Source organism: Antrostomus carolinensis, unplaced genomic scaffold (genome assembly GCF_000700745.2).
Source record: "Antrostomus carolinensis isolate BGI_N321 unplaced genomic scaffold, ASM70074v2 scaffold7612, whole genome shotgun sequence".
Lineage (NCBI taxonomy): Eukaryota > Metazoa > Chordata > Aves > Caprimulgiformes > Caprimulgidae > Antrostomus > Antrostomus carolinensis.
The window spans coordinates 17,694-36,106 of record NW_010301590.1 but is presented as its reverse complement, the minus strand read 5'-3'; the positions used below and the strand labels follow the sequence as shown (position 1 = coordinate 36,106).

At 42.2% G+C, this 18,413-nt stretch overlaps 1 protein-coding gene across 1 annotated transcript in view; it reads left to right on the top strand.

Moving 5' to 3' along the window:
• PPEF1 (protein phosphatase with EF-hand domain 1) overlaps window positions 1–18,413 on the top strand; it is a 34,775-nt gene that overhangs the window by 7,745 nt on the left and 8,617 nt on the right. Inside the window, exons 5-13 of the mRNA XM_010163520.1 lie at window positions 3,265–3,303; window positions 5,924–5,933; window positions 6,034–6,143; window positions 7,834–7,948; window positions 10,015–10,061; window positions 13,958–14,124; window positions 14,822–14,858; window positions 15,695–15,844; window positions 17,923–18,123. Of these exons, the coding sequence (XP_010161822.1) occupies window positions 3,265–3,303; window positions 5,924–5,933; window positions 6,034–6,143; window positions 7,834–7,948; window positions 10,015–10,061; window positions 13,958–14,124; window positions 14,822–14,858; window positions 15,695–15,844; window positions 17,923–18,123 (876 nt within the window). The remainder of the gene's footprint in view (window positions 1–3,264; window positions 3,304–5,923; window positions 5,934–6,033; window positions 6,144–7,833; window positions 7,949–10,014; window positions 10,062–13,957; window positions 14,125–14,821; window positions 14,859–15,694; window positions 15,845–17,922; window positions 18,124–18,413) is intronic.

Genomic DNA, 18,413 nt, shown 5'->3' with positions numbered 1-18,413 from the left:
TCCTTATCCTTGCCCCCTAATCCTCTCCCCTATCCCCTGGGGGTGGGGGGAAAGCAGGTGAATGGCTGTGTTGGCTGCTAGCCAAGGGCTAGCTAAGTGAAACTATCACACGTGCATAGGATGTTCATGGGCAGATGGAGATCCAGGCCCCACCTGTGCACAGAGAGGGGTGGAGGGTACTGTCGGCTTCCCCTTATTACCACTGAGGGGGTGACTTGTTTCCTGGTCTTGCAGATACTGGAAGTTGCAGATGTGGTTAATGCTGAAAGACATGATAGAGTGTGTGGTTTGTGGTAAAGCTCCCCTTTGTCTTGCTTGCTTAAAACTTTGATCTGTTAGGACTGAAGTCGTTAAGGCTTGATAACTGCTCCAAAGGCTTTATTTTTGTCTTGTTTTGTTATTTTCCCCTTTCTGACACCCCATGTTACAAATCTCAGAACCCAAAAAGAAACAGAAAGATTCTTTGAGGTACTTGTTTGATAGAGAGATGGTCCAGGCTGCCTACGCAAAGGAGCTGACTTGAGGATTTTTTCAGAATTTGCATGTCAAATTTGTGTTGTGTGGTTTGTGGTTGTTTGTCCAACTACTGGCTCTGTGCATTCTTAACTTCAAGCTCTCAATTACTTGACGCTCTAAGCGACTTTTGCAGCACTCATGCTAGCCCCACTGATTTAAGCAAAATCAGTGTGGAATAGAGTGATTCTTAATGAACTGCTTCCAATTCTGCTGAATTGCTGACGATCTTAGATGCGAGCCATGGTGAGTGTAAACATAACAAGCAGAGATGCTTCATATTGGCTTTGCTATTCCCAGTCATTTTCTAAACCCCACGATCCTCTTGCTTTTTTTTCCATCAGTGTGTGCTCATTTAAATTAGTGTGATAGCACGTAGTTCAAAAGCCCTCTCCAAGAAGACAGTATATAATATTCTTACCAGAGAATAGGTTGCCTGTTCTTCCCAGTGTGTGATGAGATAGCTACCTGAAGATTTTGTGATCTGTGTTTTTCCTTACATTATAAACTACTCGGCCTCCACTATTCATCTTGTCACTTTCCTCTTTTTAATTTGCTTTTTCAGAATAAATTTTTCAAAGACAGAAAGCAGCCACCATCTCATTAACACAGTAGTGCTTTTGATGTGATTGTTTATCTGTTGTACCCTGAAGCTTTTTCCATCCTCTCGTCCTGCTTAAGATGTCAGTGCAGTTGTGATTGGGATATTTATATAGCTGTGTGTCTTGTTCTTGTTCTGCTTCTGATTCCAAAGGTTTGAGGGAAGTAAGAATGAAAACGTTTTCCCCCTTACACTGTTCTCCTTCCCTCCCCCAAAAATTCTGCATACCCGCTCAACCTTTCAATTGAGAGATCTCTGGTCAGAGAAAGCTGGAAACTTTTTCCAGCAAAAGGTGACCCATTGACTCACTCTTTGTGGGGGGCATTGAGAGTGAGAAGGCTGCAAACATGTCCTGGGCAAAGTGGTGGGACTGGGAGTCCATGGCACCCCTGGCTGTGCCTCTCAAGGTCACCAGGGCAGTAGCCACACCTCCTGGAGCCTTCCTTCAAAAGAGAACAGAAAAAAGTGCTGTTTCCTGCAGTTTCACAGCCTGTGATGCCTCCCTCACAGCATGAACACCTTTCCAAGGCTTTTTGCATAGCGTGATTCTTGCAGTGGAGAATAAGTCACACCTGCGTGCAGCTTGCAGCGCCAGCAACGGAGTGAAGGAATAAATGTTTGGAGCGTTTTAGAAAGCTTCTTTCTCTTGGTGGGCTGAAGGTCCATCTAGCTTTGCCCTGATGGCTGCTGGTCAGTATCTGGCAGATGCAAGAGCACTCCTCAGGAGTCAGAGGTACTCTGAGGTACCCTGATGGTTAGTCTGAAGGTGCACGGATAGAGGGCTTATTTCAGGAGAGGTAGCTGATTCCCTGTTACCCCGATAGCGAGTACATCCTTGGCAGTGGCGTCTTTGACTTGCCTTGAACAACTCCCACAGAGCGGTGGTCTTGTCAGAAGAACCAGGTCCCTGGGCTTTCTGTATGCATGTATGCATACAGAGACGTATGCACACTCTAAGGCTAATGACCATGACTGGCTTTTGATGACTCATCCAGAAGTGGAAAGTGGGTTGTGCTTTGCAGAGATATGCCCTACAGTAGAGGGCTTATTTCAGGAGAGGTAGCTGATTCCCTGTTACCCCGATAGCGAGTACATCCTTGGCAGTGGCGTCTTTGACTTGCCTTGAACAACTCCCACAGAGCGGTGGTCTTGTCAGAAGAACCAGGTCCCTGGGCTTTCTGTATGCATGTATGCATACAGAGACGTATGCACACTCTAAGGCTAATGACCATGACTGGCTTTTGATGACTCATCCAGAAGTGGAAAGTGGGTTGTGCTTTGCAGAGATATGCCCTACAGGGAAGGAGATTGGGTTTCTCAGCCTGACTGTGTGCCAAATGTGGCTGACTTCATGTGGCTCTGGGCTTTGATATTTAACATGGAATATGGCTATTGTCCCGTAGGGCAGCTGTGTGGGGTCTGCTAATAGTGAAGGCTCAACTCACTGAGCTTGGGCTGGACCTCTGGTGTCGGAGTACAAAGCAGGTCATTCCCTGTGCTCTCTGTAGCTGGTGGAGAGATGCAGACACTTGCAGAGGTGTGGTGGTTTCACTGGGCTGGCCCTTAGCTAGCAGCGAACACAGCTGTTCGCTCACTGCTCCCCACCCCCAGGGACAGGGGAGAGAACTGGGAGGCAAGGGTAAGGAGACTCATAGGTTGAGTTAAAAACAATTTAATAATAGAAATAAAAAAACCTTAAAATAATGCTGATATTAAAATAGTAATGATAATAATAATAGTAATAAAATATGCAGATGAGTAATACACAGTACCAATTGCTCCCCACCTGCTGGCCAAGCCCAGCCCATTCCCTCTTCGGAGTGTGACAATCTGGAACCAAAACCACAATCCCAGAAGAGCGAGAGCCCAAGTGAAAGTCAGCAAGAGCCAAAAAAGGAAGAGACTGTCACTAATATACTGGACATGACTTGATACGATATGGAATATACCATTGGCATATCCAAATGCCAGTTTAGCTTATTAATGTAAATATTCCTCACCCCCTTAGATCTTGCACTTGTAGACTAACAAAACACAAGGTCCTTCACTTCCAGTGACAAAAATGAAAACCCTGGTGTGTTATCAGTGTCTCTCTCATAACAAATCGCAGGCTGAAACCAAAACACAGCATTGTTCTAGCTACTAGAAAGAAACCCAGCTCTGTCCCAGCTGAAAACCAGGACAAGAGGGTATTTCATTCTGTCTTAAGATGGGTGCCTGAACTAGACATGTTGAGAATTTTCATCCCTGTCTTTCGATATGGACTGAAAGAGCCTTCCCAGCTTTGACTAGAAGATGACTAAAATGAGAAGGGTGCTGAGTCCTTCAGAATTAGTCCTGCATGGGGCTTATGGTGGGCTAGGGTACTTATGGGCCAGCACTCTAATTCCTAGGCCGCATTAGGGCATCCATTACTGACTCCTCTGAGAGCTGAAAGACTGCCTGGGAGATGTATGCACACTCTAAGGCTAATGACCATGACTGGCTTTTGATGACTTATCCAGAAGTGGAAAGTGGGGTGTGCTTTGCAGAGATATGTCCTACAGGGAAGGAGATTGGGTTTCTCAGCCTGACTCTATGCCAAAAAGGAAGAGAGGCTGTGAGGATGGCAGGTTCATGTTCAGAGGTAAAGGGAAGGGTAGCCTGCTGTGTGCAGGAAGGGAGGGCTAGAGTAGGAGTAGGCGTGGGCGGGTGTCTGCCTGGCTTGAAATGCTGAGAAGACCAATGACTCTGAAGGAGTCATGTCAGACGAGGAGAGCCTCTGGCCAGAACAGGCAAGTGATGAGGAATTTGAGTGGTCTGAGGAACTGGCTATGTGATCTGCAGCCACCCGCTTCCTGAGAGGTAGGGCACAGAGGAAGATGCCATCCAGAGACCTGCTGCTAGAGCTGGGACGAGACTTGGTGCAGATGTGCTTGGCTGATCAGTATGTGGGAACCAGCAGTTCCAGTCCATGGGCAATGTTCTTGCATCTGGCCAGACAAAGCTGTAACTGTGGTGGAAGACAGCAAATCAGACTGTACTTGGTGGAAACAGTGAACTCTGAGCACCTTGCTGTTACTTGATGCCTTAATCCATTTACATGGCTGTACGCTGAGTGTGCTAATCAGCTCACAGCAGATGAGCTGATAAAAAAGGGGGTTTTATAATCCAGAGTTGTTAAAAAGTGTATTTTTGTCTATTTATTTCTTTAATATGGATTTTATCCAGTTAAAAGACAAGCTGGCCTTTATGAATCTCTTTTAAGAGGCTACATGCCGGTTTTGGCTGCTGTGAATTTTGAGTCAGAGCTACAGATATTCCTCCACAAATAAATAATACATTTTTATTTCCAGTTGCATCTAATCGAGGTTACAGAAAACTTACCTGTCGCCCAGCAAAACGTGTCTGTAACAATCATCTCATAAGAGCAACTCGGCAACAGCAGCTGCCAGATCACTGTCCTCTAGGGTCTGATTCTCTCTTTTAGAATCATAGATGGTAAAGACAATCTGCAAGAAGAAAATCTACTGTTCACTCAGTTATATTACATTAGTATGTCTAGGAAACATTGTATTGAGGCAATTAGCAGTGCTCCCGCTTTATCCACATTGCAGGAAAATTAGAAGAAGCTTTGCTCTGCTTTTACCACTATGTTTTTATTTCATCCAGTGGTTTTATGGCAGCCCACCAAAAGCTGGCATTGTCTCCTAGTTGTATCAGAAAGAAATGTTTTGCAATCCACTGTAAAGAAAGGGGGGTTTGTTGCTGACTTTTAAAATATTCAGTAAGCTACTCGTATTTAGCCTAAAAAAATTATGTGGAAAATAAAAGCAAATCTTTAAAACCTGTATTAAAAGTGTGTGGTGGTTTCACTTGGCTAGCAGCCAAACACAGCTGCTTGCTCACTCCCCGCCCAGGGAATAGGGGAGAGAAGTGGAGGAGCAAGGTTAAGGAGACTTGTAGGTTGAGATAAGAACAATTAAATAATTGAAATAAAATAAAACTTAAAATAATAATTATATTGAAATAATAATAATACTACAATATGCAAATGAGCGATAGGCAGTGCAATTGCTACCATCCACTGACCAAGCCCAGGCTGCTCTCAGATAACAGTCTCAGAGGAGCAACAATCCTGAAAACCAAAACTGCAGTCCTGGAAGAGTGAGAGCCTGTGTGAAAGCCAGAAAGAGAGCCCCCAACAGGAGAGAGAGCCCCTCATTAATATGCTGAAAATGACATTATATGATATGGAATATCCCATTGGCATATGCAAATGCCAATCTAGCTTCCTAATTTTAATATTCCTTGCCCTCCCTAGACCTTGCAGACTAGCAAAACACGAAGTCCTTTGACTTCTGGTGACAATTAAAAACATCAGTATGTCATCAGCATTGCTCTCATAACAAATCGCAGGCTGAAACCAAAACACAGCACTCTTCTAGCTACTAGAAAGAAACCCAGCTCTGTCCCAGACAAAAACCAGGACAAAGTGTAATATTGAACTTTAAACAAATTATGGTCATTGAAAGATCAGTCATGACTTTTGAATCTCCTTGCTTTGTCAGGGAAGGAAAACACAACAAACAAATGTTTTGCATACTGACCACAGCTACTGGCTGTTGGAAAAGAGTTTTTGCCTGGAAAGGTTTGGGACTTTTTTTGGTTGGTTGTTTTTTGCATATTTTTTGGGTTTTTTTTTTTCAGTATTGTGAAGCAATCTGGGGAGACCTGGAGGTCTTCCACTACGCAAGGCAGGAGATAGCCACTGTAGTAGTGCAGCAAGTAAAGTATCAGTTACATTCAGCTGGTTACAGCCCTATGGAGGACTGGTGGAGTTTCTACATTGTTGTCTTTCTTCCCTCTCGTTCCAGTTTCTCACATTTTCACCAGCCCTAGTGCTTCTCAGCTGGTAGATGAAGGCTTGTGTTTAGCAGAATTTGAAAAGAAAATTGATGTTCCAGACTCCTATTATGGACCACGACTCTCATTCCCCCTTACTGTTAAAGATGCCAGTGCTCTTCTTCATGCTTTCAGGAATGAACAGGTAAGTTGCAATTAGTTTGTTTCTCTTTATTTATTTTGCATCTCTGTCAAGTTGTAGCTCCACAATCTGTTGAATCCAATGTAAGGCTAAACTGATGCCCAAGGAGATATTTGTCCCTTCCTTTCCAACCCATTATCCTTTCCTGCTGCCCCATGTGACCATGCAGGTACAGGGTGCGCTGTCTTGGGAAACCAATCTGGCTGGAAGCTGACATGAGGAAATCAAAAGCAGTCAGCTCTCAGCCAGACCAGTTCCCAGATACGATTCACTACTTGGCTGCCTGACCTCCCGAGCCAGCACTGGGGAGGGGGCAGGGGCTAGTGGGGATCTCCTCTTCTGGTATTGCGATTACAGTGATCATGGAATGGGAACCCTGTGCAGCTGCAGGGCAGGGGATATCAGTGAGGATGCAGGACTGGGTAAGGTTTTCCAAGCTAACCTAGAAACTAGTTATCTTTTCCTGGGTTTTCCTTGCCCCCCATTATTTTTAGAGGAATTGAGGTGCAAGGGTTAATCACCTTCTTCCAGTGAGCATGACTCCACCATCATGGAAGAGTGAATATAAAGCATCGCTAATGTAGCGGAACAGGGCGATGGCACAAATCTCTGGAGCTTGCTGCCTGCGGCTGCCACAGCACTGAGCAGGCTGGTGCTGATTCTCTGAGCAAGCCCATTTGCTGCCCAGGTACAAGATGAGGGTGGGGCAGGGAGGCATTACACGGCACAGCTTTGTTTGAACTTGCGTTCATTTGTGCTTAACAATATACTGTATATAATAGATAAGGGTCTGTCTTGCTTTATAATTTACTAAATAATGGTAGGGGTTTTTTCCCCTCTAATTTTCTGTGGATGCTGATCTTAAAAGTAGCAAAATATAAAGCACATGATAAATGAGCCCACTCAGACTTCACCTTACTGCCAGCTCTCTCTTATCTTACTATGGTTGGCATTTTGTTAAGGAAATGATTATATGGAATTAGCCTTTTTTGTTTGCTTAAAAAAAAAAGCATCTGAAAAAGCCAGTCTGCAGCTCATCTATCTCCTCTACCAAATTTCCTTAGAACTGTGTTTGAATTAAAAGCCTTAAAAATCACCAACTGACAAAATTATAATAAAAAGCATTAGCAGAGAAAACCAGAAGCTTCAATGTTGCGTTGTCATAAATTCTTCACAGTGAACAGGAAGATGGCTCTTAACAAGGCAACCCTTGCTGGAGTTTCCCTCTCATTATTTTTGCAATTTGCTGAAATACCATTTATGGCCTTCAGGGATTTTTTTGGCTGGTTTGGCTTTTGTTTATACTCACAGCTAGAACTGCATCTTTTTCTTTTTCTTTCCCCCCCCAGTTACTTTGAACAGATGACCTCACGCAAGGATTCTGAGTGCTTTATTACTTAATCTCTTATCCTTTCTGTAGATGGGAAGAGTAAAAACAGTACACTAGAAATAAAATGGGAGAACATGTAAAGCATGTTTGTTAAGGGCTCTATATCCATTCACCAGGAAACAAGTGCAAAGCTATGAACACTCCTAATTCCCAGCACTGTAATCATGTTTGGAGCCTGTAATCACGTTTGGAGGTCTGTAGTACAAATAACCTCAGCAACACGTATCTGATATTAATAAAGCAGACAGACATATTGCTACTTCTAAGTGGTCTCCCTTTTCTCTCCGCATATCTTCCTCACAGCTGCTTCATGCCCGCTACGTACTGCAGCTACTATGTGAAACCAGGAGGGTTCTCAAGGAGATGCCAAATATCACCCATCTTTCAACTTCCTACTCCAAGGAGATAACTGTCTGTGGTAAGGTGGCCAAGAAGATAACCGCTTTGGTTATCTATGGGATGATATTCTAAGTGGTTGGAGAATGATACAGACATTTCCAAATGATGCCATTGCAAGAAAGTTCTCGATGCTTTTTTTTTTTTTCCCCTCCAAAAATACATAAATTGGAACATACAAAAAAAATCAGGTTCCTGAGTCACACTAAGTATATTTTAAGAAAGTCCCTCACCTCCTCTTTCCTTTTTTCATTAAACATTTCTGAATGAGTCAGTATTAATTCAGCTAACCCTGCAGCGTTGCTTAAATATTCCTGCATTTCCATCTCTAAAATGCCACCAAGTATTTTGATCACTGTGTGCAAGTCTCACTGCTTTCTCCTCTTACTGAGAAAAAGACTTTACCATGATAATTTACTCAGTAATGATTTTGATGAGGGCTTAATAGGGATGGCAAACAAGACCTTCCATTGACAGCATGACTATCTAGAATAAATTGCAATTATAATAAACTGTAATTTCTAAAGGGACCCAAGAGGATGGATCAGTCTTTATACAACCAACAAATTAGTCTCACAGAATGATGTGATGTGTCACAAGGTAAAGAACTAAGAGCTCGTTCCCCTTCTATTTTGTTACGCTTTTGTAAATTATGGATAAAGGGATGCAGTGTCCCGACTTGCCACAGAGCTCAGTAACTGCAAAACAGAACAGTAACGGTGCCATTAACTCTGGACAGCTGGCAGTGTGTGCTGTGTGTAATAGTAAAGTGGTATAAGGAAGGGTACTATGGCACATGCAAAACAAATGGTGTTTTTTAAAGTGTGGTTATGCACCTACTTTGATTGCCAGGAAAGGGTTTGTTTAAATGAGGTTTTGTGTAACCAATAATTTGTTAACCAAACCAACAAATCCTCTCTCCAAACCAAGGAAACATGGATTCATACTTGTTCGCTACACAGCATGTTCTTACTAAGCAAAACATACCTCCTCATGTTTGTATTGCATTTGCACTATGTGAGCAGCATCTGAAGGGGCCCCATTCTTGCCATTGAAACTAATAGCTTTTGTAACCAGAAGGATCCTCTGCAGAAGGTGAAAGATTAGTCCAAAATGTTGATTTCCTTAAAATAAGGTATCCCTTTCCCCATTGTATTTTAATTTGGAATTAAAAATTCAGGTTAAATACACACCTGAAATGTATGCATCCACATATGTAATGAAAATCTATCATAGCTTGAAGGACTCCTTAGAATGATTTCAGCAGGCTTGTAGTTAATAAAAAGTGGCATAGAAAAAATGTAGACGGGATAAAAATGTCACTTCTGTCCTTTCCTGCTCATTGGTGGTGAAAGCATATTATCACAAGATAGCTTTTGAAACTGTTCCATGGCTTTGTGATGGTGAGTCAGAGACGTGAGAAGGTTGCTTCTGTGTGCACGAAATTCAGTCATATGCAGAGGGGAGCTGTGCTGCAGTGATTCTTTGTGTTGGGGTGAAATCCCCCTGCCTGTTCCAAAATAAACCTCTCGGAAAGGGCCAAATCTGTCATTCCTGTGGCCTTAGCACTGAGGCACACAAGCATGGACAGTTCTTGACGCTCTCCATCAAATCCTGCCTGCAGTAATCAAAACCTGGTCCTGAGTCATACAGATGTTCAATTGTGCTGTATATAGTGGGCACTTAGTAAATTTAAACCTGTTGGTATGTGGAAGTCTATCATATTTCTAGATGTCTTTTAGTGGCATTTTCTGTTTTCAGGTTCATAATATGTTTCTTACTGCCCTTTCCCTGAGTGAACCTTTGGCTGTGTGACTGGTCTGATCTTCAGATCCAGCTGGAAAGACAAAAACTTTATGCAAGACAATTGTATGCTCTTAAGTATTTAATTGCCAGATTTTACAAGCAGCTTCAGCATGTACCTTAAAATGAAGCTAATCCTAATACAAGGGAAATTACTAGGGAAAAACTTGTTAGGGCTAGACTGATTCCCAGTTTTATGATTCCGGTTTTTTCCTTCTCTGTGAGAAAACTAAAAAAAAAAAAAAAAAAAAAGAGAGAGAAAAATAATGGTTTTGTTTCCTGTAGGAGATTTGCATGGAAACCTGGATGATCTTTTGCTGATATTCTATAAGGTAAGTAGGCAGTCTGTGATGTAGTGTTTCCACTTCATTACCTGATGTTAAGAACATGTATTTATGTCTGATAGATTTATCACTGTTAGAACTGTACATGCGGTGTGCATGTGCCACATGCACAAATCCTGGAACAATTTGACTGGTGTCTTCGTTGTAGCTTTTCCTTCTCCATACCCTCGTGCTCAGTGTGAAGGGAGAGATCCAGGAGATCTTTCTCTTTCTAAATGTTGAACTGAAGCATGAACCAAAACTTAAGAGGGTTCCTTGCAATGTGGCCGAAGTCGTGATACTGTTTTATATTCCATAATGACTAAAGTCTTCTAAAATGAGGAGCTAACTTAGTTACTGATGTAATGCTACACCATGGATAATTTTGGCCCTCCAAAATTAATGCAGAAGCTTTCCAGAAAAAATGCAGAAGCTTTCATTTAGGCCTTCTATTGGTACCTGCAAAGTGGTTTTTATTATTATTTGTTTACAGGAAACAAAAGTAGTGCTGTCTGTCTAAAAGCTTTTTAAGTCTTGGAAGCAATCACATAGTCTGCACAAAATGGAAGTACCTTGTGCACCCTTTACAAATCCTTGAGCAGCTGGTCATTTTTTAATGCTAAAAAAGCATAGCTCTGTTTTACTCATGTGAAAAAAAATAAGCTTCAGGCTGTCTTTTCTACAATTGTATCTTTAACTGAAGATGCAAGAAATTTCCTATATTTAGTTTCACATTTATCTTTATCATGAATCACCACCTTTCATTTAGCACTCCCTTTGATTTGAGCTTTCCGGGGGAAAGGGTTTGTGTCTGAACCTTGTACATTCATCTGCACTGAATGGAGACTGAGGTGAGCTAAACCACGTGTTTAAATGATGTCGTTCCCCCTGCTTCCAGCTTTGTCACGCTTTATCTGACACTTGTTGAATAGAAATTGGGTTGTTTTGCACAAGTGCATGCCTGAAGCCTGTTGAAGTATCATCAGACCTTTTTACAGAGTTCTGCTTTTCTGATTAATCAATCAATTACATTTAGCTGGTTCTTGGCTTGCAGTCTGTTAGCTGTTACAATTAGACAATCTTCCTTTTTGCAACTGGAGTAAGAGTATGATATAGATTGGTTTCATACATGGGACCTGGCATGAAAAAAAGAGCTATTTTGAAGATAAATACTCAGATATAGTTATATTTACAGCTGCAATCAGCCTGAATTTTACTCTTTTGGACCAAACAGAAAATTATTCTTTTTCCCCTCTCTAATGGATGTTACAAAGAGAAAAAAATTCTAAGCAAGGACTAAATCCTGACTTCAGGAAGTTCAGAGCCAGAACTTCCACCAAATAAAATCAGCAAATATTTTGTCATTTCAAAGTGGTTGAGAAAATAGAGATCACATGATAGAGCTGTTCAGTTATTTAAAAGCAAATTAAATGATACAGTATTTTCTGTCCCCTCTGAGCAGTTTACTCAGCTGAGCAGTGAACCCAGTTAGCCTCTGGGATCCATTTTTCCTGCTTCCCTAACTCTGTTTCAGTTGGAAGGGATTTCTTCCTCTGAGTTGGTGTGAACCATCATAACCTTAAACAAGAGGATGCAATTGTAAACAGTGCCATGAGGAATGTAGTGATCTCGGGTCTGCACAGGGCTGTGCAGAGCTGAAAGGGCTGCTGAAGCATTTTGGGGGCTTGCATGCAGTCAGAGTAGAGTGCCTTGAGCGTGGGGTTTTGTCCAGGGAACTTTTATCGCAGCCGTTTTACACACTGCCAACAGCAAGCACACAGAAGCAATCTACAGCTTATCAATACAGTGCTGGTTGTAACAGTGTGTGTAATTCTTAACCCTGGTTTGGGTGAGGCCAGGATAATTACTTCTTTCTCAAGAGCCAGTTTGTAAGGTTCATTCAGTCCCTGCATTACTCTCCATTAAATTACAGCATTTCCTGAAATTTCTTGAAACCCTTGGATTTTAAATTATGTATTGCTAAGTTAGATTGTTAAATGGGTGGTATGGATAGAAATAGCCTGAAGGTGTAGAAAATGCAAATGACAAACGGAAGTTAATTAATCATTAACCCAGCAGATACAGTAATGATGCCCACTAGCAAGTTGCTAATGATTAGAGGGCCTTGTTCACCTCTTTGACATGCCAGAGGCTTCAACAGCCTTTAATTTAGTTTTGCTCTTATTGTTGGTTGAAACCACAGAAAAGGAAATAAAAACTTTGCATGAATGTGGAACAAAACTAAAATGCCACATTGAAGTTGGAAATCCAAAACAAACTCTCAATTTAAAACTAGAAGTTGTGAGTAAGCTTTTCCAAAAGAAGAATGATAGAGTCTAGAGAGCGCTTCAGCAGATCTGTCTTTTCATGAGGACTGCAGTTCCAGAGTGGCTGTATGTATACTGACAATCTGATGGTGACTCACATCCCTGCCTCGCTGTTTTAAGGCAAATCTTTTATTAATTCATCTTTCCAGGAGCTGCTGCTGAGACTCTCCTGTCTGTTCCACTCCTGAAATCTGTCCTTTTATTTTTTAAAGTCACTACAACCCACTGCATTAGCAGAGCCTCATAAATTGCCGCTCTTGTGAGCACAAAGCAAGCGAAACCCAAGCAAGCTGTATTTACAGCAATCAGGATTGTGCCGCTGTGGGAATGGAGAGACCAGGATTCACTGCTGCATCCTGACGTAACAGCGCGGAGCACGGATTGGGACAAAAAAGAGATTTCCTAATGGATTCAAATTAAACGTTTAATGGAGTCTCTGTCCAGATCCTGCATCCTGCAATAAAACTGCTAAGGCAGTACACCAGGGAATGCCATAGGAGCACAGGAAGTGCTGGACACTGATGCAGTAGCTATATTCAGGAGGTGGGATGTCTTGCAGTGCTGCCAAACCTGTTAAAGAGTGGCTTCCACAGTTGTAATGTGATGTTTATAGATGTTCTATTGATAATTCTTGTGCACCCAGTTGTGAAAACAGAGGTTTCCTTTTTCTGGCAAGTCAAAATTGAAATAATATTTCAGATACTCTTGATTGGAAATGGTGAAGCTACACATAATTGCTGCTATACTTTCTGTGAGCTGAGGCACCCATTGACATGTTGATAACTAATCTAATGAAATGCACCATCAATTCACAATACTAGCTTTTGATAAGTCACCATTCATAATAAAGCATTGTTCTATATCTTCAGAATAAATAAGGTAAGAAATACCTGTATGTACAGCCTCTCACGTTTGTGAGCGTTCAAGTCTTATCTTTGACCTGAGCAGAGGCAAAGTGCAATGTGAGTAAAATTCAAGTAGTGCTTTCAGGGTTAAAGCAACTGGAATCAAGGCTCTTCAGAGTTCTGTGTTAAGATTTGATGTCCTCTGCACTAGAGTCTTTCTCAGGAGCTTTAGAAGCATACACTGCAAACAATGTAAATATATGAAACCCAGTTTCTTACTATGTAAGGAAACATAAGAACCTTCCGACTTGTGTCAGAAGATAATTTTTCATGGATTTCTTATCTCCCATTCAGAATGAATCACTCCTTTCTGTTTGCAAGCGCGTAACTTCCAGGCAGCAGTTGCATTAACAAAAAATTCTATTCTATTAGAAGAATAATGTTCCTCTTGGTCCCAATCAATTTACTTTAATAGGTAGAGGAAATGATTAGAGATGGCACCATAAGAACAGTCAGAGAGATCATCTCTTCTCTGATGGCTCATACAGGTTGTGTGATATGGAGATTTTTGTTCGAAGCAGTGGAAATAAAGAAATGCTGCATTTTTGGTCTCCATATTGTGAAGGTTTTTTGCAGATTTGTTAGCAATGTGATACCATTTGAAATGCTGTTTCCTTTATTGCAGTAGCATAGAATTGTCTCTAAATGTCCTTGTTTTTGTTTCCTTCTGCAGAATGGTCTGCCTTCAGAACAGAACCGTTATGTCTTTAATGGTGATTTTGTTGACAGAGGGAAAAATTCAATGGAAATACTTATAATCCTGTTTGCATTTCTTCTTATCTACCCCAATGATTTACACTTGAATAGAGGAAACCATGAAGACTACATCATGAACCTGAGGTAGATTTTAGGGGTCCGGAGGGAGGGAGTATCTGTCCTTTCACTAGAAAAGCTGGAGCTTTTGTGTGCTACTTTAGCCACAGTGACTCTCTAAAACAGAAGTAATGTTTTATTAGGTATTCAGGTCTATTCAAGATGTGTGAGAGGGGCAAAGAACATCCTCATTACCCACAGACAATTGAACGAGAGTCATGTCTTGTCTCTGACCTAATCACAATCCACTGAAGTCAGTGGACTTAGTGCAGCTTCCAGAGTACCACATCTGGGGAAAAGGGATAGGTGGAAGGATGATATCTTATTTAAAGCGTTGTCTTTTTCCACAGCATAGCAAAAGACATAATGCAACATAATGGAACCAGTAAACAAGGAGCTGGTATTTCACTTAACTCTAGACTAACATGTCACTTCTGAAACACAAGGGGTGGGTAAATATCCAAGCTTCTACCCCGTGGAGGTCCATTGGTTGAGAGGTGGCAGTCTGCCCCATTGCAGGAACAGCTGAGATGCTGTTTTCTAATACAGACGGTTTAACTCAATTCTTGAGACAGAGCAGAAGAAAGCACAAAGCACATTATTAAATAGAGGTGAGACATAATGGCAGGAGAAAAAGAGGGATAGAAAACTCCTGGCAAATAGTGTAGGAAATGATGCAGAAGAGCATACTGAAAACCAGTTCATGATGTTGTCCTATTTTCAGATATGGCTTCACAAAAGAAGTTTCAAGGAAGTACAAGGTAAGATTCCTCCTCCTTCCCCTAGATTTTCTTTGTAGTCTGGCACATGTAAAATTAAACCTGTGTAAGCAAGGAAACTTCCAACCAGTTTATTTAGATGTAGTACAGAAGGACTTTAGCAATGTAGTTGAAATTATTTTGGATTATTATTGTGGAGTAACTGACAAAACAATTTTAAATGTTATCCTTTTATGCTCGGAGATCTATGGGATGAAATAAATAACATCCATAAGGCAGCTCAAGAACACAAGAAGAGGTGCACATGAAAGGAAAACAAAATCAGAGAATCACAGAATGGTAGGGGTGGGAAGGGACCTCTGGAGATCATCTAGTCCAACCCCCGTGCCAAGGCAGGTTCACCTAGAGCAAGGTGCACAGGAAGGCATCCAGGTGGGTTTTGAACATCTCCAGAGAAGGAGACCCCACAACCTCTCTGGGCAGCCTGTTCCAGTGCTCTGTCACCCTCACAGTAAAGAAGTTTTTCCTCATCTTCAGATGGAACTTCCTGTGTTCCAGTTTGTGGCTGTTGCCCCTTGTCCTGTCGCTGGAAACCACTGAAAAAAGCCCAGCCCCATCCTCTTGACACCTGCCCTTTGGGTATTTATAGGCATTGATAAGGTGCCCTCTCAGTCTTCTCTTCTCCAGGCTATATGCTACGGAGACAATCAAATGGCCCTACAGTAAATGTCGGAACATGTTTGTCAGTGTTGCAGTTCAAGGTGTCACCTGGACAGAAGTGTTCATACAGACTGTGGCAGAAACTTCAGCAAAATCTTTAACTTAGAAGCAACAGAATCTGACAGAAATAGGACCTAATGTAAGAGTATCTTTTACAGGACCATGGGGAACAGATTTTGTGTCTTCTGAGAGATGTCTTTAGCTGGCTTCCCCTCGCCACTATAATTGATAGCAAAGTTCTTATCCTACATGGAGGGATTTCAGACACCACGGATTTGGATTTCCTGAATGCACTCGAGAGAAATAAGGTAAGAGATCATATTCATGTAGGAGTAATTTTGTTCTCTTAAAAGAGAGATGCTAAGGTCAAGTTGTTTGCATTAGGAAAGAAAATGGCTGCTGTATAAGGCACGTAAGGAGAAAAAGAGTCTTGTTTTTCTTTAAAATCAGTGTTTGCGAAGGAAGGTTTCAGTAGGTGTTGGGAGCCAATTGTTTGGCTGGTGTAAAATAACATGGGTCTTTTGATGTTAAAATAGCTAAAAACACTTTAGATTCTGCCTTCCTGCAGGGATGACGCATTAGCCAGAAAGTATGAAAAGTGCTTAATTCTCAGGCATTTCTAAACACTTTAGAAATCAATCTAGCCACAGCTTTTCAGCTCTGCCTTTTGTCCTGGGGCTGGGCTTCTGCCATCTCCTGTGTGGGGGAAGCTCACCACCTGCGAGGTGCTCCCTTGGCAGCAGCTGAGCTTTGCACATGTGGGAGAGCCTTTCCAGCAGGATCAAAGTTCAAGACTTGGTCTTGAGAAAACAGGAACTGCTGCTTTTCAGGGATCTAGCAGACAGAAACTTCAATTTTTTTCTGAAATGGTGAGCAAACACAGCTCTTTCAAATCAGTGGAAAATGGTGTCAGATTTGGACAACTGAATTGAGATGTCTGCTTGTGAGCAGGGTGCTTAGGTTCCTAAGATGGAGATGCAGGAGATCTGATGGAAATCCAGATCTTAAAATTGCTCAGACATAGGTCTCTGGTGCTATTCATGGAAGCACCCTGTAGCCGAGGGATGTGCCCTCTGGCCTCTGCCTGCCACTGGAGAAAAGTCTTGTTCACAGGTCTCCTCCACCTTTAGATCTGGCCCGTATCTGCCCACGTCACACTAATTCACAGACATCCCAGATGGTCCAGGATATCTATGTTTAAACAACCTGGTGTAGCTTGTAGTTGGTGCCTGGAACCTAGAGCCATTTCTCTCATCCTCATGTTTTTCAATACAGAAATAAACGCTTTAGAGAACAGTCAGGTGTCTCTCTGTTTAATCTTAAAGATGTGGAAAAGGGCAATGAATACTTCTGGTCACTGGAGTCTGGGCTCTGTTGGCTGTACTACTGAACACTGAAATTGGGTGCCTAACTACAGATGTAGGTCTCTCAACTGTGAGCTGAGTTCTGCCCACGCTTTCACCAAGGCTGGGCTCAGAGTGTTACTGATGTAGTATCTGTGAAATGCAGAATGAACAGGTCAAAGTTGCTGCCAGAGGAGAGCGTTGCTAATGAGACGTGTGGCCCACAACTCAGAGTGATATCACTCAAGGCCAACCAATGTATTTAATTGGTACAGCTGGCAACTAACGGGTCTCAAATACTGGTCAGTGCACTGGGAAATAACCCAGTGCTTTGCATTTTGTTTTGCATCAGTCTGTCTCTTTGTTACAGAGTAGAATTGTGGGGGGATGTTGTTGGGAGAGTTTTGGTTCAAAAAATCAGCTAGTGTGAGAAAATTTTAAATGAGGAGAAAAGCCACTCCCTGGAGAAGGATCTGTATTAATGGGCATTCATGGAGCCATAGCACACAGCTCCAAATAGAGCCATGGCCATGCATATGGGAGGAGTTGGATTTAACAATGAAAGGGCCTGATGTGATACCTCATCAATCGCACTGTTGTTATCCTCATGCTGTTCCGTTGATTTCAGTGAAGGTAACCGAGCAGCAGCCTACAGTGTCCGAGCAGTAGTGAGTGCAGCTTCATCTTCAGTACAGTACAGTACACGTACTTTCAGTTTCCAGTGAAGGTGGGCACTGAAGTGTCTGCCTTAAGGCCTGACCCCACTTCCTGTATAGTGAGATCTTGTGGTTAACTGTGGCTTGGAATGAGTCTGTGTGTCTTGATAAGAATATGAGAGCAGCTCTGAAGACACTGGCTGCTAATAGAAAGGAAAATTTCCATACGTGCCAAACACCTGCAGCTTCCACCAAACCTGTGAGTTCAGGACTTTATGAGAATTCAATATTGAGTACAGGAAATGAGAACTGATGTGCCTTTCAGCTGACATCTCTGTACCATCTTTATGTTCTGCTAACTCTTTCAATTTATTTCTTTTTAATAAGTTGAAATCTTTGATGCGGCCACCCAAGTCAGTGAGAGACAGACAGGACCAAGTGAAGGAGAGAATTCTGACAACTAGACCCAGCAAACACACTGCCAACCAGAATGCTGCAGGGAAAACACAACACATCTCTTCATCGGGCTCCACTGAGCCTTCAGGCTCAAATTTGCCTCCAGACCTCGCCCTGAAGGAATGGAAACAAGTAGGTGAAACCAAAGGCAAACAGATACTGAACCCCACCCCTGCACAAACCTGGCAGGTGCTCTCTTCAGGCAGTATGTTCGAGTCTGAGGGGACTGTCTCTTAGTAAGAAACCCATCATTCTTGGGTGTATCCTGGCCAGCTATTAGTTCTTTGGATGCTTTTTCTAGACCTGGTAATAAAGGCTTGCGATTTTATACCTTACAATTTACCCAGTCTTTTCTTAGCGGCTAGAAGGTGGAAACTGCTAGGTATGAGATGTGTTTGCATGCCCTCATGTGGTTGGATCTG